This window comes from Balaenoptera physalus, assembly GCF_965194825.1.
Source record: "Balaenoptera physalus genome assembly, chromosome: 3".
Taxonomy (NCBI): Eukaryota; Metazoa; Chordata; class Mammalia; order Artiodactyla; family Balaenopteridae; genus Balaenoptera; species Balaenoptera physalus.
Window position 1 is genome coordinate 172,385,391 of NC_138890.1, and position 26,340 is coordinate 172,411,730.

Consider the following 26,340-nt stretch of genomic DNA (forward strand, 5'->3'; position numbering starts at 1 on the left):
CCGTGGTGCGCACGCGTGACCTCGGGCTGTCCGCATCGCCGCCTGAGCCCGCGCGGAAACCCAGGCCCTCGGCCAGCAGGCGTCTCTCGGCCTGCTCTCTAGAGCCACTCTCCCACTCAGGGCTGTCCCCGGCTCCTCCTGCTCGTCGTTTTCCTGGAGCACGGGTCTCGGCTCTCTGGCTTGTTTCCTGAAGGGTCCTGCAGGTCCGGGAGAGGCGCAGGCGCGGACCCGCGGGGTCCTCGAGCTGCAGCCCGGAAGTGCTCGCGGTTGAGGGTGGCGGCTCGCTGTGTGCGGGCGGCGTGTGCTGCCGCGTGGGCCATGGGGCGGCGGTCGCGGGTCCGGCGGCTCCAGCAGCAGCAGCAGCAGCAGCAGCGACCCGGGAGCGCGGAGGACGGCGCCGAGGACGGCGGGAAGCGCAGAGGGGCGGTAGGAGCCGGGGCCCCGCGGGGGCCTCCCCGATCCCAAGGCCTGCGAGGCGCCGAAGGGGGGGCTCCTCGGCCCCGGGCACACGTCCTTCTTATTTCTCAGGGCTGGGAAGGCGGCTACCCCGAGATAGTCAAGGAGAACAAGCTGTTCGAGCACTACTATCAGGAGCTCAAGATCGTGCCCGAAGGCGAGTGGGACCAGTTCATGGACGCGCTCAGGGAGCCTCTCCCGGCCACGCTAAGAATTACGGGTTACAAAAGGTAGGGGGTCAGGCTTTTCGTATTTCCTGGAAAGTTGGGGTTAGCATGCCCAAGGTTGAAAACGCGGGTGTTATTTTTTCCCCCAAGAAGCGCACGTCAGCGGTGCGGATTCGAGACCCCGGAGGCCTTGAGAGGAGGGAGCCTAAGTGTCCTACGTCATAGGGAAAGGAGGGATTGCAAGTTGGGAGGCCAGTGTGAGAAAGGAAAATGCAGCCTGAGAAAGGGTTGACTCCTGGGAATTCGTGAGTTGAGGATGCCCACCCTTTGGAACACATGAGAATTTGTGACATTACCGAGTTTTAAGTGAAACGTACAGTGTTCTCTTCCTTTAAAAAAAAAATTTTTTTTTGTAGTCGTGTAGGTGAGCAAGTGCGCGCCCATTGCCCGCTGCACAGAGACCAAATACCGAGGCAAGGGGCTTTTGCAGAAAGTGAAAAGGCTTTATTGCAGGGCAGCCAAGCAAGGAGACAGGAGGCAGTGCTCGGCTCTCCCCGTCAGCTGTTGAGTGGGGTATTTATCTTGGAGGTGGGCAGTAAGAGGAGGAGGGCGCTCGGAAATGATGGGTGGAAAGTTGGGGTGAGTTTCAAGAGTTCCCTACAGGTTCTCTGTCCTTCCTGCCTGTTTATGGGTCACATGTGCAAATTCAGGGTGGGGCGTTCCGTCTGTTACATGTGGTGGATTTTCAGCCTGTGATGTCTAAAGTTTACCGTGGGTTATTTTAGTCGCTAAACGCGCTTGTGCCACGTGAAGGGGCCTTTAGCACGTTGTCTCCATGTCTGCACATCCCTGGTGTTTTGCAAAACAAGCTTAGAGGTCTCAGTTAATCACTGTGTTTTGCCTTATGGGCCTTGAGTGTGTAAGTTACAGGGTATGGTTTCAGTTATACCTTTTGAAGATGACCTGCAAGTGAAAATGGAACTCGAGGAATATTTAGGAGGGAAGGAGTGCAGTAGTATTGTGTTTAGTTTATCATCTTTTAGTGGTCAGACAATGAGGATTGTTTAAGCTTTGAAAGAATAGATTAAAAAGGCAGTAATTAAAGAATGTGTTCTCTCCACACAACGATAGTTTTAGCTTTAAAACATAATCTTGAATTTGCAAAGAGATAAAATTTATAAAATTAGCGTTCCAGATGGATTTGAAACTTGCTTACTTTTTAATAGCCACGCAAAAGAGATTCTCCATTGCTTAAAGAACAAGTATTTCAAGGAACTGGAGGACCTGGAGGTGGACGGGCAGAAAGTTGAAGTTCCACAGCCCCTGAGTTGGTAGGTATAACGAGGCTTCATCCTGTTGGGTATTTCTCTGGGGTTTTAATCTTTCTCACTTGAATGTATTTCTTGGTAGTGCGTTTGCTGTTGGCGTGAAAGAACCTGAATATACTTTCCGGGCATTCTCCAGTTCTTCTTCCCAGGGCTTTTTTTTTATCGCTGTTACTTCACGCTGGTGTGCAAGTTTTCCTATGTGATTTGCAGCGTAGTGTATTGAAGTCTTGATTTCAGTTAATTTTTCCAAGTCAGTCCAGCCTTTTTCCTTCCTTGACGTTACCATTTCCACCATTTCCATTTACACCCCTTGTCTTCATGTCAGAAGCATTGCAGACTTAATGTTTTGTTGCAGGGCCCAGCGGTTAGGCCAGGTAAGAATCACGGCGTGGGAGATAACACGGAGGGTAGCCGATATTCATTTTGTGACTCACTCGGTTTATTGTACACACCACACTACACAAGAGAAGGTAGTCATGCACCTGAGGGAAGGAAGGGGGTGACGAAGGAGGCGTCTCAGCATGAGTGTTGGTCCCCTTTCCTGGGGTGTGAGCGAGCGGGAAGTCCCCGTCTGCTCTGACGGCGCCCCCAGCAGCGTCTCTGTCCTTCTGAAGCAGCTCCTCGGCCTTGGAGCATCAGGGCCCGGGACGATGAGCCTTCCAGCCACTGTCTCAGTGTTTTAAAGAGTTACGCACCCGGGGTTCTCTTCTCTATCTGTCGCCCCTTCTGTTCCCTCGCTGTCTTTCTGAGGACGTTACCAAATACCGGACGTTTCCGAACAGTCACCACGGAGATTCACACTGGTCCCTGTGACTTCATTTCGGACTACTCAACACCACCGAAAGTCATACAAGAGAGTAGGAATCGGGGCTTCCCTGGTGGCGTAGTGGTTAAGAATCCGCCTGCCAACACAGGGGACACGGGTTCGAGCCCTGGTCCGGGAAGATCCCACATGCCGTGGAGCAACTAGGCCCGTGTGCACAACTACTGAGCCTGCGCTCTAGAGCCCGCGAGCCACAACTGCTGAGCCCGTGTGCCACAACTACTGAGCCTATGCTCTAGAGCCCGTGAGCCACAGCTACTGAGCCCGTGAGCCACAACTACTGAAGCCCGCGTGCCTAGAGCCCGTGCTTCGCAACGAGAGAAGCCACCGCAAGGAGAAACCTGCGCGCCACATCGAAGAGTAGCCCCTGCTCGCCACAACTAGAGAAAGCCCGCGCGCAGCAACGAAGACCCAACGCAGCCAAAAATAAAATAAATAAAATAAATAAATTTATTTTAAAAAAATGAAAGAGTAGGAATCACATGACTAGAAATCACATCATAGCCCTTCACCTGGCAAGGGCTCAGAAAGACCGCTTCAGCCGTCCTGTGTGTCTGCTGTCTCCAGGGCCCAAGCACACTCCTGCCCTCTCTGCTCACCGCCCTTTTATCTTACTGTCCTGTAGGTGTCCTGTGGCTTACTTGTTTCTCAGGGTCCAGTTCAGGGCTCAGATGTGTGAAGGCAGACCCTTCTGTCTCGTAAAATGTCTGGAGTACTTGAGCACAAACCATAGGAATGCCAAGCCCTGGACTAATTTATAAACAGAAAAGTCGTTAAATTGCTGTAGTTCCACATTTCAGATGATCAACTTTGAGGTATTGAGAGTTCTCACAAAACAACAACACCACATTTTAAATGATTGCCATAAAACGCTGAATTTAACCAGCATTTCCTGGCAACTTTTGGAACTTTGACTCTTCAAGTATTTGATGTTATCTTTCATTTTTGCCCTTGTGATACCCTTTAGTGATCACAAACCAAGGTCAGGTTCTCATTAATCATGGGCTGTGGATTTGCTTGCTTCCATTCTTTTGTTGGCCGTTTGGATTTTCAGTGTCTGTATCACAGATGTGCACATCATCCACCTTTAGAATGAATGCTGCATGGCCAGATGGTGAAATCAGATCGAAACCAGATGTCACCATTATAGAATGCATTTCTGGGACACAGGACTAAACCTTCAGTATTAAGCCAGAAAATTTCATGATGGTTTCTTCGTTAAGTGATTTTAGTCAGAGTTTAAAAGCTTGACTGTTAGAGGACAGGGAAAGGACTCAGGTGCTAGGTGGCTGTTGGTGGTCACTCACTGCACGTCTGCTGTCCTGAGGCCAGTGGACAAGGAAGATGTTTTCCAGTTGCTGTGCCTGCAGCGTTGCCGAGTGAGGCAGCCTTCGCGCGGTGAGCCGCTGCTCCTCTCAGAGGCCCTGGGTTACAGACTTAACCTTTCCGTGCCGAGGTTTGGAGATGTGACTGATGTCCTGGCACTTAAGTAGGGGTCATCTGATGTTTCCAGAAGCAGGTTTAAGGTCGTCTTTGTGCACGTTTCTATTTCTAGTAATCTTGCCTGCATTTGCTGCCTCTCGCAATCACCTGAAAACATTTATTCCTTCAACTTTATGTTCAGAGGTGCGGCTTTTCAGATGCAGCGGTCTCTGACCGTCCTCTGCGTCTGGGCAGTAAGAGGAGCTGAAAATTCAGCATGCTCCTGTGGGAAAGAGGTGCCTTTTATCTGGGCCTGTCCTTATGGAATTTTCCTCCACAGTTCCAACAAGTACGGGAATTAGTCTCACTATTTTTATTGTTCTCTGCAAACTGTGGTCATACTTTTGTTTAATCAGCTCATTGAACATTTAACAGCTATTTTTTGCTCTCGATTTTTGAATTTTGGGTGTGGGTACAGGACCAGTGAGTTCCCAGACTTGTAGGAAAGGCTCTGCAGGTGCTCTGTGGGTGAAGAACACAGCGAGTCACTCCAGTAGCTGCCAGGCTTTCTCTGCACGTTACTGTTTGCTTTGATTTTCTGAACATGGCTGAAGGGTGGGAGCAGCACGTTGTAAGATTTGGGTTCCTGATATTCACCCTTTTCCCATTATCAGTGACAGTTGTGTGATAGTTTTATTGTATAAACATTTAATCAATCAAATTCACTTGTCAAGTGTGGGAAACCCATAAATCAGTAAGCAAGTCAAGCAGAAACTTAAAATACTTCTGGTGGTTTTCTGTATTGTTCAAAATGCAGAAATAGATCATGTATTCTTTTAACTTTTTGGTACATAGTGGGATGTAATATAGGAGAAATGTTTTTGGGAACCAGGTTTTCTAGAAGGAATGTTATGTATAGGACTTATAGCTTGGGCAGATTTCATTTTTATCCTTACTTTTCATAGACTAGGAGCTGTAAGGAATTATCCTAAAGCATTTTTTAAGAGACCTTGTTTTGACAGTTGTTGAGAACACACCTTATTGTCATGCTGTTTGTGTTCTTTTTAAATGTCTGGGTTGAAGATGATTTATCATAGGTGTTGTATATATTTAGAGACTGTTTCTCTTAAGAATTTTTTAGGGACAAAGGGGACAGTGGTGCTTTTAATTTATCCTTAAAAGATACGACAAGTTTGCAAATAGGACTTTAAAGACTCAGGAGCTAAATCTGAATTACATAACTATAAATTAAATACAGTTTTTTAAGATTGTTTGATGTTGAAATCCGTGAAGATTTTCATAAACATTTGTTAGCTCAAAAGAGTTGTTCCTAAAGCTACATAAGAAACATACATTTTCATTTTAATTGTCTGTCTTTGTATTTAACTGTCTAAAACTTCTTAAATATTTTTCTCATAAGAGTAAGAGCTTTCACAATCATAATAACTTACAATCAAATTTTATTCTTACAATAGTAAATTTATATTTTAACTACTAGAAATTCAACCTGTAAGGCACATAAGGAAATATTCCCTCAAGTTATATCTAGAGACTGCTGTCTCTATTTGAAACTGAAACTTCAGCAATGTACAATAAATAGTGGCAGGCAGCATTCAAATTAGTGGTGTTTGGTGACTTGGTAAAGTAGTAACTGGCATGTGTGCCGTCATCAGTCACAGACAATTTAGGGTTGCCAGTAGACGTTTGGGTATCAGCAAAGGTAGCAGTGGGGCAGCAGGTTTTCTTCAGTTCTACAGCTGGAGCCAACGTGCGTGAATCGCTGCCATTCACCTCTAGTGAGGCCAAAGGGAGTATTTAAAGCTAAACTTTTTGGAATTGTCTGATAAGTATGATTGCATTTTGGTTCTGTATATTTGAAACAGGTTAAATATTGAAGAGAGAAACAGGCATATGAGATAGAAACAAAACACCAGGACATTTGGAGGGTGGCTGTGAACAGATTCAGCCAGTTTAATCTTCATTATTTGGTGGAAAGTATTTTTCAAATGTATCTCATGATAACATGACAGTTGAGCAGTGTCTTCAGATCTTAAGCCTGAGTTTGTGTCTGTCAAATAATCAGAGTTTCAAAGCAGTCAGATGTGTTGTTTTACAGACGTTCCGGCTTCATTTTCATGGCTGTCACCTTAGCTGCAGTTTGACACGTGGAAACATTGTAACCCTGCATTGTTAAGTTGAGCTCATTATTGTACCTCAGAGTTAACAGTGAGTTCGGTATGATTTGTCACCGAGTGCCACGTTATGCTGAGCGTGGCCCCATGTGTCCTATCCGTGTACTGACCTGTGCAGCTGGAGCTCAGTGGGTGGGCAGGTGCAAGCTGCGATGAGAAAGCACACACTTCCTAATCAGTGATGGCGTGATTTGTAGACGGTTCAAATATATTCCCAGAAATGGCAGGAGAAGCTTCATTCTTAGGTCTGTATAAGTAGCAACCTAGGAGCTCAAGTTAATGCATTGGTGATGTCCAAGGGTTTTTGGTATGTAAAACATTTCAGTACGTTATTGGACTGGTTTGTTTTGGAAATAGTGAAAAATATAGTTAAAAAGATGGTAATCAAATGTTTGTCAAACAGTCTAATACCCGCCCTACGGCATTACTTTGATTCTGTGTGATCTGCACTTTATAAGTAATTCGTCACCTTGTGTCCTCTGTTGGCCTCCGTGCCGTTACGTTAGCTCACCACAGTGGAGAGCAGCGGGGTGGGAGTCTCCCATTTCATCAGATCGTGGACGTGCGTCACCATAACTTCTCAGTGGCGTCGTGTGCGTGTGTCTCTCAGAGCGCCCAGGCCGCCTGTGCCGGGGCCACGGGGCAGCGACAGTGCGCCCCTGTGTCCCAGAGCTCTCACAGTGCTGCCGGCCGTCACGCGAGCACGGGCCTGAGCGGCCGGAACACAGCTGGGTGTCTCGTTTGGCTTATGACCTGTATAAGCAAGAAGTGTGAAGAGGCCGCTTTAACATAACCCATAAATGTTTTGCTTTCTTTTCGGTCAGGTATCCTGAAGAACTTGCCTGGCACACAAACTTAAGTCGAAAAATCTTGAGAAAGTCTCCACAATTGGAAAAGTTTCACCAGTTTCTGGTTAGCGAAACTGAATCTGTGAGTAGATACCTCTACGTTTGCTGGTTCCCTTGAAACTTTAAATGGGCCTCAGTATCAGTCCCATAGTTTTATTTTAACCATACGTGCCACTGGGAGTGGTGAGGTGGCCGAGGCCCGGAGAAGACCCGCTGAAGTGTGTGTCGCCCCCTGAATTTCTGGTAACTTACGCAGCTGCTCTCTCGTGTGGCTCCTCTGACCGGGAAACGTCCGGCGGGCACCGCCACAGATGCCGGCACGGCTCCTTGTTTCTGGCCACTCCGGGTTGGGGTGGCCGCAGCCCCGGGGTGGGCACAGTGCCCTGCTCCATGGGCCTCGCTCTGGAGCAGCTGCCCTGTCTGCTCTCACATCCTTCCGAGGTGCGCGTGCCACGTGCCTTTCCCGTGGAGAAAGTCATATGTTCTCACGGCCGTGTGTATTTTATTAAAGTGTTTTACCCCACCTTTGCTGGACAGACAAACAAGACCTAAATACGACAGCTTTGGTTCTTGTAAAGCGACCTCGCCTTCGCCCTCTCGGCTCCGCAGCCATCCCAGGTTCCCTGATTGCGGTTCCGTCACTGAACTTCTAACCTTTAGCATCACGTCTTCCCCAACAAAATAGCTGTTCCCGTGTGTAACGCATGATTGAGTGAATGCCCATAAAATTTGGATGTTGTAAGCTTTGCAGTTTACTTTCAGTTTTTTTGGCATTCTTAATAGTCTCACATTTAAAATCAGAAGCTGCCCCTTCCTATTTTCTAATCTCCTTTTTCTAGCCAAGGAAACCTCTGTGTGTCACCTCTGAGCTTCTGTATCCAGCTGACAGGACTATCGTGCTTCCCATGTTTCTTGCCTTGAAGCCATAACCAATTTAGAAACCTTTCACCTCGCTCCGTTCTAGTAGCTACTCAGTCCAGGGTAGAGCTGTCCCCCCTTGGGGCTCTGTGTCCAGCTTGGTAACCTGGCAACCTGGGCTCCGCTTGCCTGGTTTCCCACCCCCATCCCCACCCTGGTAAGAAGTAAACAGAGCTGAGCACCACCACGGGCCCGGCTCTGTGCTCGGGCTCATACAAGGAGGGGTTCTCTGGCTCGGCTTTTAATCTGCGTGGATGTGTTAGAGAGCAATCTAGGCTCGAACTTCAACAGAGCAGAGGGTTTGTGGGGAATGGAGGGATACACAGTCCGGTAGGTCATAAAGAGCTGGGTTTGGGCAGCTTTGAAAGGTAGAGGACACTGGAGTTTAGTGTTGGTGGCGTGTATTGTCGGGAACCAGTCCAGATTTTTGATCAGGAGTCAGCAGGGTGCAATACTCCCTGGGTTGTTCGAAGTTGGCTGCAAAGAGTGTCCATGAATCAAGGGACCACCTGCTGGGGTGTCCAGCCAAGGGCCTGACATCCTCGTCCTACGTGAATGCTCTGAATGACAGCTCGGGTGAAAACAGAAGGCAGCCTCATCAGAATCACAGGTGTAACGCAGAACTTGGGGTCCGTGCCCCTGGCGCGGCAGTCCTTGTTCAGTCCTCTCAGGTGCAGTGCTGGCCGGAAACCCATGAGGTGAAAGGAACAGGTGTGAGTGGAGGCCTGTGTTTAGGTTCTGACAGTCAGGGGCGCCGGTGTAAGATGAGTGATGGCTGCTTGGGCAACCTTTCCAGGGCAGGGGCCCCAGGTTGTAAAGAAGCAGAAGCCTCCTGGCAGCTGATGCTGTTTTGGCTTTTTGTTAAGTGTTTAGTCCTAAGCTGTTAAAATAGAGTTGTGATTGACACAAGTGCTGGATTTCACTGAGAAACTTTGTCTGAATCTGAACAGCTGCACATTTTAACAGATGTCCTGACCCATGAGTGAAGATCTAGAGGATGGTTGGTTTAGTGAGGAGTTTTAATTATTCTCTCTCTTCCACAGGAAACGTGGGGGCAGTGGTTGATGGGGACAGTTCTCAGGAATACAAAGCAGGCGTGGGCTGTTCTGGAAACAGGAGAACTAAGAAATAGAACTTACAGTTTCAGCTGTGAAACTTCTGACAGAGATTTTTGTCCTGTCCTGTGCTCGTGTTATACTTGAATTTCTAATATTCTAATGTTGTTTTGATATTAACGGGCATCCTTACTTAGTCTTTTGGTAGCAACCATTTATCCACTAGTATAAAAATCTGTCTTACTTACTATGTGATAGTACTAACTTTTGTGTTCTGTGGATAATTATATGGTATTTTCCTGTTGCATTGGAAATAACGCCCAATATTAATTTTTTTCTGCCTTTCTTAATGCCATTGCTGATTTTTAAAAAATTTTATTTTCTAAGGGAAACATCAGTCGTCAAGAAGCCGTTAGCATGATTCCACCACTGTTGCTTAATGCTCACCCTCACCATAAGGTATTGTGCATTGAATAGAAAATTCTGGTGGGTAGGCTACTATCAGTGTTTGTGTCTCTCTGTTTTGTTGAGACCTTTTTTTCTTTATATAGTCAGTCATTTCTGTTTTCCTTTTCACCTTGGGTAAAGTGGAGAATGACATATATTTTATTTTAGGTTCTTTTTGCAATTTTTACAACTCAGTTTCTTTACTTACTACTCAGACGATCTTCAGTGTTCTTGATTGACTAAATCGGTTGAAAGTCATAGTGAACGTGTATTGAGGACTTGTTGAATGCTGAGCATTGCTCTAGTTCTTTTTGTGGATTGATTCACTTTATTATCCACATATCCCTGTGAGGGTAGATGCTATCGCTGTCCCCGTTTTTCCAGATGAGGGGAAGGAGGCAAAGAAAAGTGGAGCCTGAAGTCACAAACTAGTCATCAGTGACTGAGCTGAGACTTGAACCCCGCTAGCCCTGCCTCGTAGCATCTTGTTATACTGCTTCTCGCACTTAGCATCTTTACTCATCATCCCTAAATGTATTGCTTTCGCTGGTGTCTAGTGCCATTTTGTTCCTATCCCCTGTGGAGTAAGTATCTTTATCCTTCTGTGGTTTGGGGACATTATATAATATTAGACTCCTGGAAGTTCAATATAACATGCTATAGATTCATTCTATAAATATATGTGTTTGGGTTGTGAAATAGAAATGAAAAACTAACTTTAAGTCTTTCTAAATTAAATGTAGAATGATTGATTTATCAAAAGAAGAACATCAGACACTTTCTTGCTTTTCAGTAGATATTAGATATGTGCGCAGCACCTGGATCAAAGACCACACAGCTCATCGAGATGCTGCATGCCGACATGAGCGTGCCTTTCCCAGGTATGCACTGGGCTGGTGTTTGAAGGGTAGGGGTGCTACTTTGGTGGGTTGTAGCCAAGGAAAAGAGCGTAACACAGGAGGCATCAGGCAGATGGGTTCCGTGTCTCTGAAAGCAGAGCTGGATGCTGTGCACACCTATCACGTGTCCCCAGACCCGCACGGGCACTGTGGGGAGGGCCTTTACTTTAGGATTCCGTGTATTTTCTATAAAAGCAAGTGGTGTTTCTTTTTAAAGCCACAGTAGGTAGATTGCCCTCTGAGTTTTCAGTAGTAACAGTCTCACATTGGGGTTTTTGTTTCCTTTTGACTGTTTACTACCTGTGTGAGAGGCAGGAGAGTGTAGTTGTTCAGAGCTGCTGTCATACTCCCCAGGTTCAAATCCCACCGCCATTTAATAGGTAAGTTCTGTGACATTACCAGACATCACATACGAAATGGGACATCTGTCTTGAACTTGGAGGACGTTATGTAAGTTTGCGAAGGTCAGAGCCTCCCAGGGAGCGGGTTGACCCTCAGGAGCCTCAGCCCCTCCCCAGGAAGCGGATTCGCAGAGTCTAGAATGGAGGCCCAGCACATGTGCACTATTTTAAACACTTGTTGGGGGATTTCGTTGTTTTCTACATCTTTCTCCCCTCACCCTCCTTTTTAGTTAATAGTTAATAATGGAAACGTTACTTTTGCCACAGTAATTGGTACAAAGTGAATAATTGTTGAACAGATGAATTTTGAAGTTTTGACATTTTAAGTGACTGTAAAATCCATGCCGAGCCACCTGGTTCCTTTTTCTGGACCACGTCCCTAGTTCTAGCAAATCTGAAGCTCGGTCTTAAGTTTGCTCAGTTGCCCGTCTCACCTGCCCACCTAGAGGTTGCGCATTTCAGGAAATTGCTCCACTTACGCCACCCTTCACCTGACGCACAGCTTTGCGTTCCCAGAGGGGTTTGTCATCGCGAATGACGTGGACAACAAGCGCTGTTACCTGCTTGTGCACCAGGCCAAGCGGCTGGGCAGCCCCTGCATCATGGTGGTCAACCACGACGCCTCCTGCATCCCTCGGCTCCAGGTGGATGTGAACGGGAAGAAGGAGGCTCTCTTCTACGACCGCATCTTATGTGACGTCCCTTGCAGGTACGATTCAGAGGCCAGAAAGCCCAGAGTCCACTCAAAACCAGATCAGATATAGTCTAAAGTGAATCTGCACACGGCACGCATGCAATTGCAGGTATGAAGCTTGTGGCACCTGGTTTGAAGAGAGAGACACTGTGAGCGTAAATCAGAAGACAGAAACTCAATTTTAGTGATAAACAGAACAAAGAGATCAGACGGGGTGGTTTTTTTTGTTTTTTTGTTTTTTTAATTTTACTTATTTATTTTTTTATTTTTGGCTGTGTTGGGTCTTCGTTTCTGTGCGAGGGCCTTCTCTAGTTGTGGCAGGCGGGGGCCACTCTTCATCGCGGTGCACGGGCCTCTCACTATCGCGGCGTCTCTTGTTGCGGAGCACAGGCTCCAGACGCGCAGGCTCAGTAGTTGTGGCTCACGGGCCTAGTTGCTCCGCGGCATGTGAGATCTTCCCAGACCAGGCCTCAAACCCGTGTCCCCTGCATTAGCAGGCAGATTCTCAACCACTGTGCCACCAGGGAAGCCCAAGGGGGTGGTTTTGATCGTCTTAAAAAGGGACACGAAGAAGATACCTGAGAGGCAAGCAGCGTCATCATAAAGCCTCGTTAACAGGCATTTCAGGATGTTAGTGCCGGGAGCGATTTGCTTGTGCTTACTTCCGGTGAGTATGTAGGATACTTGTCATAGGATAATACGTGATCACATTGGGCTTCTATGGTGAATCTTATGTAGCACAGAGAAACCCAGGGGTTCCAACCTTTGGGAAACTCATCTGTATTTGTACACATAGCTTTCTTGAAATTTTACAATAGATTTTTTGGGTTTACCTATAAAAGAATTTCATGGCATAGCTGAATAACTGAGTTTTTCCAAAAAGAAGAGAATAAAACTTAAAATGTCTGTTAATTTCCTGGAGGCAGTGACATAGGCACTGGTGTCACACGTTTAATACCTTCTGAACACATGACTTTGTTGAGACCATAGTACAAATGCTGCCACAGAACTTTGTTAGCACTAAACACAGTGTTTAAATATGACACATCGGAATTAAATCCTGTCTTATTTAAACAAGGGGCAGATTACTGCTGGTGGCAGAACTCATTAGCACTGAGTGTGACTGCCTGTCAAATACCGAAAGAATTCTCCTTCAAAAAATTGAAATAGGTCATGAGCTACGTTCCTTTCTTTTTAGATGGCAGCTTTTTAGTTTTCCTTTGGGTCAGAAAAACTGATTTTTCCCACCCCTGTGTTCTTTCGATCACAGATATCATACTGTGAGAAAGACGTGACCTCATGAGCTCTGAGTTGTAAGTTGAGGGAATTAGAATTTAAGCCACCACCATACAAGCAAGGGATGTTATTTGAAAGCAATTATATCGTATAGGACGTTTCCATCCTGCAGACCCTTCACCTCAAGGACATGTGACTAGACCATCAAGGAAAATTAAATTTTACAGAGAAAGCCAGCAGACACAGGAATTACTCAAATTCTGAGTAGATAAAATTAGATGTGGACAGAAAGATTAACTGATCAACTCTGTATTATGGAATTTACATGTAAATGATTTCCATTAAGTAAAAGCAGAAATTAAAAAATGTTTAAGTGTGATATATAGAAAAATCTTGGTAAAGAAATTAAATTGGCTTAATTGAATTTGCTGTGGGAATCCTTTATGAGTGTAAATTTATCATTATTCTCGTAATTCTGATTAAAATGTTACTGTTGATTAGCCAAGTTTCTTTTCTAAGTAGCAGGATCAAAAGGTTCTGTGTCCTAGGTCTGAAGATTAGTTTTGCTAGTATTTTTTTTCAAATGGAAACAAATTACTATCTCTTTGTTGACAGAGGTGTTCTTTTCAAATCTTTATTTCCTTATTGCATTGAAATTGAAGTGCAATTAGTTTATTGTACTAGAGTGTCCCCAAAACAAAAATAGAAAGTTTATTGTAGCTTGTGAGAATTTAGATTGTTTGCTAATTGGTGTTTATAATAATAATAATGATACCTGTTTTGTAATTTAACTGGAACATGACATATTTGTTAAGCTGTGATCATCTTAGCGGTTCAGAGTTTTAAGTTCTTAAATATCTTTCTTTGCAGTGGAGATGGCACTATGAGAAAAAACATTGACGTCTGGAAAAAGTGGAGCACCTTAAACAGCTTGCAGCTGCATGGGTAAATAAACTGTGTAATTGGTAGCCCTGTGTGACTAAGAGATTAGTGAAGGTTTATGGTTGAATTACCTGGGCATCCAGAGCTTCAGCTGACTGACCGTAAGCCTCAGAATGTTAATGGCCACCTTCATGCGAGTTTGCTTATTTGTCAGAAGTAGTTGTTTTTAAAACCTCTCAAGAGTAGGGAACTGAAGATTGTATACATTTCAGGTACACGTTTATTGAGAATGCCTTTTATAAAAGTTTCCTTTAACATTTCAAACATGTGTTTTCCATGAAATGACCATTTCTTACTAATATTTCTCCTCTCTGTTTTCAGTTCTTTTGTGTTGAATTATTTTGCTTAACATTTTGACCTCTCAGAAATATGTTTTGGTTGTCTTTAAAGAAAATTTGGAAAGTTCTTAGAAGTGAAAGGAAAAAGAAACTCTTATAACTCAGAGATAATTTCTGTCATGCCTGGTGTATTATAGTGTTTTTCCATGCAGAGGGATTTTTAAAATAGCTGTTTTGATTGTACTGTCTACAGAGCTTTACTTTCTTTTTTTCACTTAACATTAAAATTATACAAATATAGAACTATGGGTGATCTAGAGGGTACTAATGAATATTTACCATAAATAACTTCAGGAAATTTTGTTTCTCTGTTAAAAACTTACTACTGTTTTTGTGAAACAGGCAATTGGGATTATAATGTACTAAGAGATGCAAACTGCTCATGGAAAGAAAAAGCAAATATTTCTATAAGTATGGAGACTTTTTAATAGTGAAATTTAGCTACTGTATTGAATTCAGTTGTTAATCAGCTTTATGCTTTGCTTGTTGGCATGTTGGGAAAGGTTAACAGAACAGTAACAACAACATATAGTAACAACATCTATAAATAGGTGCTTTTTAGATAAACAGGGAACATCTTATATAGGGTTACTCTAACTTCACTTAAAATCTTAAAATTTTTGTTGTTATTTTTTTCTTTATATGGGAGTTGTTCACCTTGCATAGAGTATTTTATATTTTATTATGTCTGTCATAAAATTTGTAATGAATATGTGCTATAGTCAGTGCCTATGACGTATGTGCCGTGCGGATGTGCTCGGCACATAGGGTAACCTAGGGTAACCTAGTCTCCGGCCCTTAGTTTACAGCTGCGGATTGCAACTCGGGGCGCTGAACAGCTAGTGGAAGGCGGCAGGATGGTGTATTCTACGTGTTCACTAAACCCCATTGAAGATGAAGCAGTCATAGCATCTTTACTGGAAAAGAGTGAAGGTAAGTGCATGATGATCTTTCAATAAGAGTATGTATGTACTTTTCAAAACCTTTATTGCTATAGTGTATTTTTCTGTATTTCTACGTTCGTTTGTGTGATTAGCCCATAAACCCTAAAATGAGGTATCCCTGATTAAAAACATGCTTATATAATGGGTTTGTTGTATTTCGTGAATTATGCAGTTTGCCCATTTTGTTTCTCTAAGTTTGAAAGGTTATGTCAGATCCTTACCACACTGTTGCATTTTTTAAAAAATTGTGGTAAAACTTACATAACTTAAAAATGTACCATCTTAACTATTTAAAAATATATAGTTCGATGGTGTTAACTACATTCACATTGTTGTGTAGCCAATTTCCAGAGCTCTTCACCTTGAAATTCTGGACCCACTAAATGACTCCCCAGTATCCCCTCTGCTCACCCCCCCATTATTTTTCTGTCTCTGTGACTTTGACCACTCTAGATATCTCCTTTGAGTGAAATCATTACAGTATTGTTGTTTTGTGACTGACTGGCTTACTTCTTTTCAGAAAATGTGCTCAAAGTTTACCCATGTTATATAGTATATCAGAATTTCCTTCCTTTTTAAGGCTGAAAATATTCCATTGTATGTTTAGACCATATTTTGTTTATCCATTAATCTGTTGATGGACACTTGGTTTTGCTTCTGCATTTTAGCTGTTGTGAATAAACGCTGCTTTGAACATGGCTGTACCAATAACTCTTTTAGACCCTGCCTTCAGTTCTTTTGTGCGTACACACAAGTGGAATTGCTGCACCAGATGGTAATTCTGTGTTTATTTTTAAGGACCCACCATACTGTTTTCCACAGCAGCTGCACCATTTTATATTCCCACCAACAGTGCACAAGGGTTCCAATTTCTCCACATCCTTGCCAGCACTTTTTATTTTCTGGGTTTTTTTTGTTGTGGTGGTTGTTTTTTTGTTTTGTTTTTTGATAGTAACCATCCTAATGGGTGTGAGGTCTTATCACACTGTTTTATACTGAGGGGCCAGACAGGTTGTAAGAACATTTCATAATGTTTTCATGTTTTTGCTGAAATGTTAACCTTTCCGTCAGTTTCTCCTTAACAGAAATAATTGGAAATTTCAAACTAACTACATTTCCAGAATAGAATGCTACCGAGTTTTCTACTTATGTATGAAGCAAGTTGAAATGCAGATGTTGAAACAGGTGTGCATTTCCTGAGGCGGTATCCGAGACCGTCTAGGCTTCTGTTCCATTCTTAGTGGCCTAGTGATCTCTGTGCTGTGTGGTCAGCCCTCTGATTGTTTAAACCTTTGGGGTCCTTTCGACCTGAATTTACTATGTTGTGTTTACTTTGTTTTGCTGTACTTACATAAAGACGTGATTTCTGAACAGTGTTCCTTGCATGGTTATGAGCTCTACATTTTTTTTTTTAATTAATTTATTTATTTATATATATATTTTTTTAATTTTTGGCTGCGTTGGGTCATCGTTGCTGCGCGCAGGCTTTCTCTAGTTGCGGCGAGCGGGGACTACTCTTTGTTGTGGTGCGCGGGCTTCTCATTGTGGTGGTTTCTCTTCTTGCGGAGCATGGGCTCTAGATGCACGGGCTTCAGTAGTTGTGGCTCGCAGGCTCTAGAGCACAGGCTCAGTAGTTGTGGCACACGGGCTTAGTTGCTCCACGGCATGTGGGATCTTCCCGGACCAGGGCTCGAACCCATGTCCCCTGCGTTGGCAGGCGGATTCTTAACCACTGCGCCACCAGGGAAGTCTGAGCTCTACATTTTTGATGGTACTTTATTTCGAAAGGCATGTGAAGAGGACGGCTGTGGGTGATGTAATTTGACAGTACATTTAACTCTTAGTGTCCTATTCTGTAATTACTTTCTTACCAGGCAGGTGGGTTTCCAGTCTCGGGTTTGCTCTCACAGCCATCTCTGCACGTGGTTGCTCCAGACCACATTGTAGATGTCTCATCTCCATCCTCCGTCATGTGTAGACGTCATGTAGAGGCGTCATGTGTGGACGTGGCTTCATCAGACAGTAGGCCTTGGCTGGGCCTTGTACTCTGCAGTTGCTGGGGATTTCGACTGGAGAGGCTGTGGTCCCCACCTGGAAGTCCTCAGACTCAGCTGGGGGAAGGGTGGCTGATAGGCTTTCAGTCTACACGCGCTGGGCCAGCGTTGGCAGCTTCTGACCCAAATGCTGGCAGGAAGTCACTGCTGAGCCCAGGGCAGTGTTTGATTGAGAAAACCAGTTTTCGTACACTTGCACTATTATCTAGTGTTTGCTTTTAAAAGCCAGAATATTTGGATGTACTAGTGGAGGTCAGTATGATGCTTTTGTCAAAGGTTTCTTACTGTTGGGCCTCCACCTTGGGGATTCTTTCGCTCTGTTTTCATGATTGCCTGCATTTTTCATAGCTTCCATGGAGCTTATGTTGGATTTTCCTCTTCCTGAGACTGTCTGATCTGTCTGTGGTCTGTGGATGGTAGTTGATTTGAGAGGTTTCCTGTAATGGCCCGAACTTACAGCTTCTTTTAGTAGTGCTACTGTAGACACAGTGTTTTGTTTTGTTTTTTTCTTTTTATAAATTTATTTATTTATTTTTGGCTGCGTTGGGTCTTTGTTGCTGCGCGCGGGCTTTCTCTAGTTGTGGCGAATGGGGGCTACTCTTTGTTGTGGTGCGCGGGCTTCTCATTGTGGTGGCTTCTCTTGTTGCTGTGGAGTTTGTCTCGGACACGGTGTGGACTCTGCAGCTCCCTATTGCAGCAGCTTTACTGTGTTGTCATTTATGCACGTAACATTCACTTGTTCTAAGTGTGCAGTTCGGTGATCTGTAGTGACTTCACTGCATTTTTGAGAAGAGCTCATTTGCAGTCACTCCCTGTTCCCACCCCCGCCCGCCCCAGGAACCACTAATCTGCTCTCTGCCTGTGTGGATCTGCCCTCCCTGGGCATTTCCTGTAAATGGGATCATACAATATGTGATCTTTTATAATTAGCTTCTTTCACTGGGCATAATGTGAATTTTTGTTTTTGTTTTTTGTTTGATACATAGGTGCCTTGGAGCTTGCTGATGTGTCTTCTGAGTTGCCAGGACTAAAGTGGATGCCTGGGCTCACACAGTGGAAGGTAGTCTTTCTGCAAGGTCTCTGACTCAGAAGGGCAGATCAGCTCGATAGACGTGTTAGACTTGTGGACGTTTTAAAGCACCCACGGTTGGGTAACTTGAATAAATAGTACATTTGGTTATGCAGCTTAGAATCAATTTCAAAATTATGTTTAATGACAAATGGTATGATTACACAAATATTTCTCTCTGGCCCTGGAAAAGTTTTCCTGTCTTTATTCTGCAATTAGAAGTCAGCTTTGTTTATTCTCATCCCCATAAGTATAGTTTTGCTTTTTTTCTTTTAACTGGCTGGAATTCAAGCCTTGTTTCCAATATGAAACAATTCACTTTTCAGTTTTAAACGAGGAACAATCTGAGGCTTGTTTTAAAAAAGAAATAAAAACCCACATGGAAAATGAAAATGCTACTTTATAGGACGATTGTCCTGTTTCATGGAATAAAAGGTTGTCTCATTTTTATCTTTGCAAACAGTCCTCGCTTTGGAGAGAAATGAGAATCGCCCACTCTGACTTTTCCTATTATTAGGTGGGGCTGGTAATCTAGAATCCCACCCTCTCGTCCTGCAGGTGATGACGAAGGATGGGCAGTGGTTTGCAACGTGGGATGATGTTCCCCACAGCAGACACACCCAAATTCGGCCTACCATGTTCCCCCCAAAGGACCCCGAGAAGTCACAGGCGATGCACCTAGAGCGGTGGTGAGCTCGTGGGGAGGTGGGATCTCTGGCGTGTCCTGCGTGGTCTGGGCTGCGCCTGTGGCCGACCCCTCGTGTGTGAGCTTTTCAGCAAGTAAGGTTCTCAGGGCCTGAGCTGCAGGCGTTGAGCATTTGTAAATAACAAAAAATAAATGGCTTGAACTTAATTAGGTAATACTTTGGCCAGTACGTTAACTTTTTACACATTACACATTGACGATTCTGTCAGTGAGGGCTGGGTGAATATTTACAGCAAAAGAGTGTACTTAGGATCAGTTAAAAACGGTAAATTGTGTGGGGTGTTTTTTTTTTGTTTGTTTGTTTCAGTCTTAGGATATTACCACATCATCAAAACACTGGAGGGTTCTTCGTGGCAGTATTTGTGAAAAAGTCTTCAATGCCATGGAATAAACGTCCCCCAAAGGTAAACATCTTCCAAAACAACGTAACATACCGTGCGGTCTTTTTGTGCAGTTGAGGCAGAAGCTGGCTGAGGTCAGTGGAGCGTTTTTGTGTGTGAGGCGGTGCTGGTGGTGTTCTTAAATTTAAATTTTGAGTTTTCCAGAAAGCAGCAGTGTCTTACAAGGGAGGTGGAAAAGGCAGAGTTGGGAAATGCATTTCTTCTATATCTTAAATCCAGTTCTTTAATAAAAATTGGAAAGTCGTAAAGACGACTGCTCTGTGGTCTAGGATCAGAAAGAACCCCTGCAGGCCAGTGTCTGTGTCTGCCTTCCTGTGGGTAGTTTCAGTCGGAACAACTCTGCCAACCTCAGGCCAGCCCATCTTTGCCTTGGCCATGAGAGGTCATGACAAGCTGTCCAGGCCTGGCTGACGTGGACATAGATAGGGCCTGACCTGTCGAGCGAACCTCAGCCGCCCCCTGGGTTATGTAAGGGAGGCCATGAAGCCGAGGGGTTCGGAGAGGGCAGCCTTGAGTCTTGACACAAGGTTGCCGTGTGATGCGCTCTCCTCCCCTTTATCAGTGTATCAACGTGGGGAACTTTGTTAGCGTGTCCGTCAGCCTTCCTTCCGTGACCGTGGAACATGGCCTGGGGTCACAGTGCGTGCTGGAAAACGAGGACAAGTAATGCTTGGCCTTCGGAGAAACAGAAAGGAAACCGTTCTCTGGGGTATGGCTAATCCCGACGAATGCTTGGGGCACAGCCTCACACTGAAGCGACGTGGCATTTGCGGGCCGTCGGCACGGTGCTTGTGAGTTGGAGAGGTTTTCCAGAGGCGGAGCCCCTGACTCTCACAGCCCTTCACTCCCGGTCAGGAATGGGACCACAGAGCTCGGAGCAGTGCTCCCTAACACATGAACGCCGGCCACACGGTAACTTAAATTTTCTTGCAGCCACGTTTTAAAAAGTAAACGGAAAAGTGAGATTAATGACATTTTATTTATCGCAGTATAATAAAATGTGATTTTCATGCAGTGAAAGTAAGTTATTAGTGAAATATTTTTCATGCTTTCGTTCCGAGATTTAAAAACAGTGTGAACTTTCACTCGAAGAAGCATCTTACGTGGCACCGGTCACATCTGACATGGTCAAAGCGCACGACTGGTGCTGTACTACATGGTTACTGGCCAGAGCCTGTCGCATACGTGTACTTCAGATTCCCTTGCACTTGGGGCTGTGCTGACATTTTTGTCACATAAGTGGTTTTGAGCTTTTCAGTGTGCCACCTCTGATGTGGCATCTTACTTTTTAGAACAACTTGGTATCATTTGCTCATTTAAATCTTACTACTTCTTCTGTCTCCTTTGAGTGTGTCAGTTCCTCATTCATTTAGCTGAGAAAACCTGTTTTGGCGGCCTGCCCTGTGAGCTCGCCCAGCGTGACTCTGCTGGGGCCACATTGATAACTCAGATTCTCAGTCTTCAGGACGCCGTTGTCTAGTTGAAGTGATGGAGCTTGTAAATACAGTCAGGATTGGAGCCAGGGAGAGCCATGCTGACGAAGTGCTGTTGGTATCCTTGTGAGGGCGCAGGATTAGATCTGGGCCATTGCAATGGAGCAGAAAAAGCCTCCTGCACAGAGGGGCGTGGGAAACGGGCTCCGAATGGCAGGCACAGGTGGGCATAGGAAGGATGCGTACCATCGCTAGCCTTGTCAAAGGGTTTGGGGGTTTGTTCTGTTTTGCCTTTTTTTTTTTTTTCAACAATTAAGTAGAGTACATTTTCTGGGAGGTGGTGTTGCCTAGTGTTAATAGCTTTAGGACCTTAGCAACTTGTCCACTTAATAGCTTTGTGAACTGAGGGACACGTTGAACTTTTCTGTGTTCAAGTGTCCTAATTCATAAACTCACTTCATAGGGATTGAGAATTATCACTTTTACCAATCTCGTGACCTGTTAGAAAGGACGTGTAGCTTTAAAGAATTTTATTAAGTTGAGGTGTAATTGACATACAACATTATATTAGTTCAGGTGGACGACATAATGATTCTGTTTGTATATACATAGTTACAGAATGTTTTTCCTCATGGTGAGAACTTTTGAGATCTGCTCTCTTAAGAAGTTTGAGATATGCAACAGTGTTATTACTTGTAGTTGCCGTGCTATGTGTCATGTAATAGTTTTTTTATGTAAGATCGTATATAAAACATACATAAAAAATTAATGTAAGTGAAACGTTTTGCACATTCTTAAAGCCAAATTTATACTGTTATCCCGGATCAGAAGTTCGTTTTTCTACAGGTAGTTTCTCGGTCCCTGGAGGTGCACTTTATCTTTCTACTATCTTTCTTCTAATCTCCACAGCGGTTTATCCAGGGGTCCTGGGAGAGTTTCCACTGTCCTTTATGTATGTCCTTGTCTTCTCGGCCCTGGATAGTATGTTTGGGGCAGCATGCGACTCATCACGCAGAGCAGATGCACGGCAGCATTTCTGAGTGAAGACAAGCTGGCGTTGTTGGCCTTTGCTAGGAAACGGGAAGTTAAAACTAGAATCAGTGCCCATGAATTCTGCTTATAATAGCAGATAGATTTAAAACACTTGTTTTAAAAAAATTCTGTTGTCTCTCTTTTGTACATGAGATGCTGTATTCATTTGGATGGATTTTGTGACGTTTTGAGTTCCGTCTTTTCCTGTATCAGGGCAGAGGAGGTTGTTGGCTGAGTTTAAACAAGCTTACCCCCTGTTCCAGCTGCAGGGTGAGTCTGCAGAGCCACGGGGGCCTGTGCAGCCGGGCCCAGCAGACCCCATGGGAAAGAGCGTCTCCCACCCCTTGGAGCTGGAGAGTAAACCGGCTGCTGGGATTAGCGACACAGAAGCAACTGAAAGAGCTGAGAATTTAGAGAATAATGGAAATAAGAAAGATGGTGTGTGTGGGTAAGAAACGGTGTGTCTTGTTGCTCACGTTCTCGTGTCTCCCCAGCCCTCGTAGATTAAACAGGAACCCAGAGCTGTCTCGGGGGTGGTTTTGCAGGGGTGAGAAGGTCCTTGCTGTATAGGACACGGTTCAGTGCTGAGGAACCCCCAGGGTGGATGCCGCGGGCTGTCCTCTGGAGGGAAGAGACCTACTTCCCTACAGAGCCCGCGCTGCACGGAGCTGGGATGAGGGCTGGGCGGGCGGAGGCGTGTGCTATTGGGATTTAGCGGCATTTCTCAGATGACAGATCGTCTCGTCTCCATTCCCTTCTCAGTCCTCCTCCGTCTAAGAAAATGAAGTTATTTGGATTTAAAGAAGATCCGTTTGTATTTATTCCTGAAGACGACCCATTATTTCCACCTATCCAGTAAGGATGAGTTCAGCGTTTTAAGTTCTTCTTTTAAATTTACCGTAGGGTTAAATGCACGCGTGGTCACATTTAACTGTAGTTTTTCATTTAGCCCCTTTTTAACGCATGTTGGAGCTGGATGAAAGTTTAGAGGGTGTTTACTGAACCCTTCAATTTAAGGTGAGCAGTAATCAGAGAACCTACACCGCCCAAAGGTATAGATGATAGAGAGATGGAAAACTCTGGGCTGCGGCCAGGGCTCCCCGCCTTGTTCCCGGTTAGGAAGTGAAGAGTAGTGGGTCTGGGTGGGATTTCCAGGTAGAACAGAGGGGAAAGGTGCTCAGGATAGCAGTCTTGGGTTCCCCTCTTCCTTGTTTGTTGAACTCGGTATCTTTAAACCAGAGTGGTCACTTACATTCATTGTCTCGTGACAGCGGGTCCGTTGCCTGAGTCTGTAAAAACCCCCCTCAAACGCCCACGGGGCAGGTGGGTGCTCTCGGGCGAGGCGTTGGGGCAGCAGTTGAGGGGCAGGTCGCACCTGTTAACGCAGGTCCCAGATCTAGCTGCGCTCGGGCGAAGCTCCCGGAGGCCCAGGTGAAGCGGGTGAAGGTGGGCGTCCACGGCAGAGTGCCGGCACCCTTACCCACGGCAGCTTTGAGGAGCGGGACCTGTCGGGGCGAGCAGGCTGCCAAGAGGCATTCGTCACATTCTGAACGGAACTCTTGTAAGCCGCCCTTTCTTCTTCGCAGGAAATTTTATGCTTTGGGCCCTTCCTTCCCAAAGATGAATCTGTTAACGCGAACCGTGGAGGGGAAGAGAAGGCAGCTCTACATGGTGTCCAAGGAGCTGAGAAACGTGCTGCTGAACAACAGCGAGAGGGTGAAGGTACCACTCACGCAGCCCCGGGGCCCGCGTGCGCTCAGGGCGCTGTGCTTTCGCGTCTGCTGGGACTCGGGCGGGAGGGGCCGGTCCTGACGCGGCCCTGCCAGTCTGCGCGTCGTGGGCAGAGGGGAGCCGAGCTGCCCGGGGGTCTCAGCCGCTGCCAGGCCCAGGCTGCTCGGCCGTGTCCTGTCGGCCCCGCTGGGCTCACGCTGTCTGTGTCGTGGGGGACCGACGTCTGCCTGCTGCTCCTGTGGGCGCTTGGCTTTGTTTGTTTCCATTTTCCTTAGAATTTTTCCACTGCTGGGCCCTCTTCTCATTTGCTTTACAGTTTTCCCAGCTCGTTTCCCTCTTGCCTGCGTGTTTAACGCTGCTCATCTCTGTGTGGTCTGGAGGCCCCCGAGGTCAGAGTGTTCTCAGGACAGGGCTGGGCCGTTAGGTGCCGTCTTTCCTTCCTCTCTTGGGTGTCTGCTGGGGTTTCCAGGCTGACGGCATCCTTGCTCCTGATGGCCCGTGGAACGTGTGCTGACCTATTCTTGTGTTCTCAGAGTTTCTTGGTTTTAACGTCTGTTGTAATTATCAGTCCGTATAAGCCACAGAAACCGAAGCCGTGTGAGAGTATCGGTTGGGCCAAGAGAACGTCTATTTTAGTCAGATGACTCTTGAAGTATTTTCCACTCCTTTTTTCCTTCTTTCAGCAGCTACTTAGAGCTCTGTCTCCTTGTGGTAGAAAGGAGTATTTCAGTCGATTATCCTGACTTTCACTTACGTGCGTTTCATCTGATATTTTCCATCCCAGGTTATTAACACTGGGGTTAAAGTCTGGTGTCGAAACAACAGCGGTGAAGAGTTCGACTGTGCTTTCCGGTTGGCGCAGGAGGTAAGCGCGGCCGGTGGGGGCCGCGGAGGCGTGGATGGGTGTTTCTGAGCCGGCCTGGCGGGTCAGGACCACTGAGCGCCGGGCTGGCTTCTGCCAGGGGGGCTCTCGAGGACACTGAGCTTTCCCGGGGCGCTAGGGTGGGGCTGTGCTTGCTGGCGTGTGTCCCGCGTGTCACTGGCATCCCGCCTGCCAGGGGCTGCCGTGAGGGGAGGGGCTGCCCTGAGGGGAGGGGCTGCTGTGAGGGGAGGGCCGGCCAGACCCCGCAGACGCCGGCGGCTCACCTCACGTGCCTGGGTGGTGATTACTGCCATTCGTAATGGCCACCTCTCTTTATTCCCACAGGGAATATATACGTTGTATCCATTTATTAATTCAAGAATTATCATCGTCTCCATGGAAGATGTTAAAATTCTGTTAACCCAGGAAAATCCGTTTTTTAGAAAACTCAGCAGTGAGGCATACAGCCAAGTCAAGGACATGGGTAAGCAGTTTGGCTGGCGTAGAGACGCAGCTTGTCCTCGTACACATAGTGAAGATGTAGGTGTTCCTGCCTGATGGAGCTTTTTCACTTCTATGTTTCAGGACGTTGTGACTTTGTTCTTAGTGCTTGCGTCGATTTTCGGAGGGATTTCTGGAGACATACCTGATAATCCCTTTCATTGAGGGTCAAGGGCATTGCTGGGGTTGCTCTCCTTCCCCGAGCCAGCCTTCCACGGTTACCTGTGCAGGTGTCGGGGCCCGGCCAGCCCGCCTGCCAGAGCCCCAGGCTGCCCACTGTCACTCGGGCAGCCAGGGCCGGGCCCCACGTGGATGCAGAGGGCAGGTCCCAGCGCTCGGGTGGGTCTGCGTCTCGAGGCCCAGGGGACCGACGAGCACAGGCTGTCGGCTTGGTTTGGCACCTTGACCAGCGCCCTGCGGCAGAATGTGCGTCCTTGCCCAAGGTTCCTGCTGCTCTGCGGGTGGCGGTCACATCCGTGCTTTTCTGTTTCATAAACTTCCACCTCGAATCACTGAGTGACGTTTCGTCCTAAGAATACAAATAATCCCACTTGGACTCTAGTTCTGTTTTTCTTTTCTTTCTTGCTTACTTTTTTATAACTTATTCCTTATTTCCGGCTCAATTGGCTGAAAAGGGCACAAATCAGTCATTGAAGTTAACGTGGTCTCATGCCTGACGTTCAGGCCTGAAGCCTGAGGAGTAGGAGCTTGCCGGGCCGAGGCCTCCTCGTCTCCCCAGGCAGGGCTGCGTTCAAAGTAGGGATTGTTTTAAAGGAGGAGGGGACGTGTGCTCTCTTTCTCTTTTAATCCTACGTTTGGACGACTGCAGCATAATTTTTGGCATTTTTTAATGTGTTGTTCCATGCTCTTTCGGGGAGTGGGAGCAGTTATTTATTTAGTCTTGAATTTTGAGAATCAAGCAGTAGTTAATCCCCACCTCCCTGCTCCTGAGAGAGGCTTGCTGAGTGTTTCAGTCTCTCAGTGGTCTGACGTGAGCCTCTTCCCCACTGTCCCCGTGACCCCACTTGGTGCCTGGCTTGCAGATGGCATTGTGAAGTTAGACGGAAAGGCCTCTTTTCTGCCTCCAGATCCCTGAGACCAAGAGTCTAGATTACTGTTCTCTGGGCACACAAACGTGCACAGCAGAGGTGTCCCTGCTGGCAGAGCTCGACCAGTGTGTGTCTGTTTCTCTTCCAGCCAAGGGCAGCGTCGTCCTGAAGTACGAACCGGACCCCGCGTAAGTGAGACGCTCCTGCCCTCGGAGCCTCCGTGTTCTTGTCCGTGGGGGGGTGGTGGGTGGTCTTAGAAGCCTTTTATGATGTTCCTCTCAAATAGTACTGTGCAAATTTTAGAACTGGAATATTCTCGTATGTCATGAAGATACTCTTGATAAAACATTCCTTTCAAGCCACATGTATTTTTATTTAGATGATAAAATGCA

At 46.0% G+C, this 26,340-nt stretch overlaps 1 protein-coding gene across 1 annotated transcript in view; it reads left to right on the top strand.

The window, feature by feature from the left end:
- Nucleotides 1-120: 120 nt before the first annotated feature.
- The window catches only part of NSUN2 (NOP2/Sun RNA methyltransferase 2), a 28,983-nt gene continuing 2,763 nt past the window's right edge, over nucleotides 121-26,340 (top strand). The window contains exons 1-18 of the mRNA XM_082454381.1: nucleotides 121-426; nucleotides 529-686; nucleotides 1,850-1,954; nucleotides 7,213-7,318; nucleotides 9,597-9,668; nucleotides 10,453-10,537; nucleotides 11,473-11,665; nucleotides 13,757-13,831; nucleotides 14,969-15,099; nucleotides 18,151-18,224; nucleotides 18,792-18,922; nucleotides 19,247-19,343; nucleotides 22,069-22,253; nucleotides 22,568-22,660; nucleotides 23,392-23,527; nucleotides 24,321-24,401; nucleotides 24,744-24,882; nucleotides 26,097-26,136. Coding sequence (XP_082310507.1) covers nucleotides 319-426; nucleotides 529-686; nucleotides 1,850-1,954; nucleotides 7,213-7,318; nucleotides 9,597-9,668; nucleotides 10,453-10,537; nucleotides 11,473-11,665; nucleotides 13,757-13,831; nucleotides 14,969-15,099; nucleotides 18,151-18,224; nucleotides 18,792-18,922; nucleotides 19,247-19,343; nucleotides 22,069-22,253; nucleotides 22,568-22,660; nucleotides 23,392-23,527; nucleotides 24,321-24,401; nucleotides 24,744-24,882; nucleotides 26,097-26,136 — 2,009 coding nt within the window. The 5' untranslated portion in view covers nucleotides 121-318. The remainder of the gene's footprint in view (nucleotides 427-528; nucleotides 687-1,849; nucleotides 1,955-7,212; nucleotides 7,319-9,596; nucleotides 9,669-10,452; nucleotides 10,538-11,472; nucleotides 11,666-13,756; nucleotides 13,832-14,968; nucleotides 15,100-18,150; nucleotides 18,225-18,791; nucleotides 18,923-19,246; nucleotides 19,344-22,068; nucleotides 22,254-22,567; nucleotides 22,661-23,391; nucleotides 23,528-24,320; nucleotides 24,402-24,743; nucleotides 24,883-26,096; nucleotides 26,137-26,340) is intronic.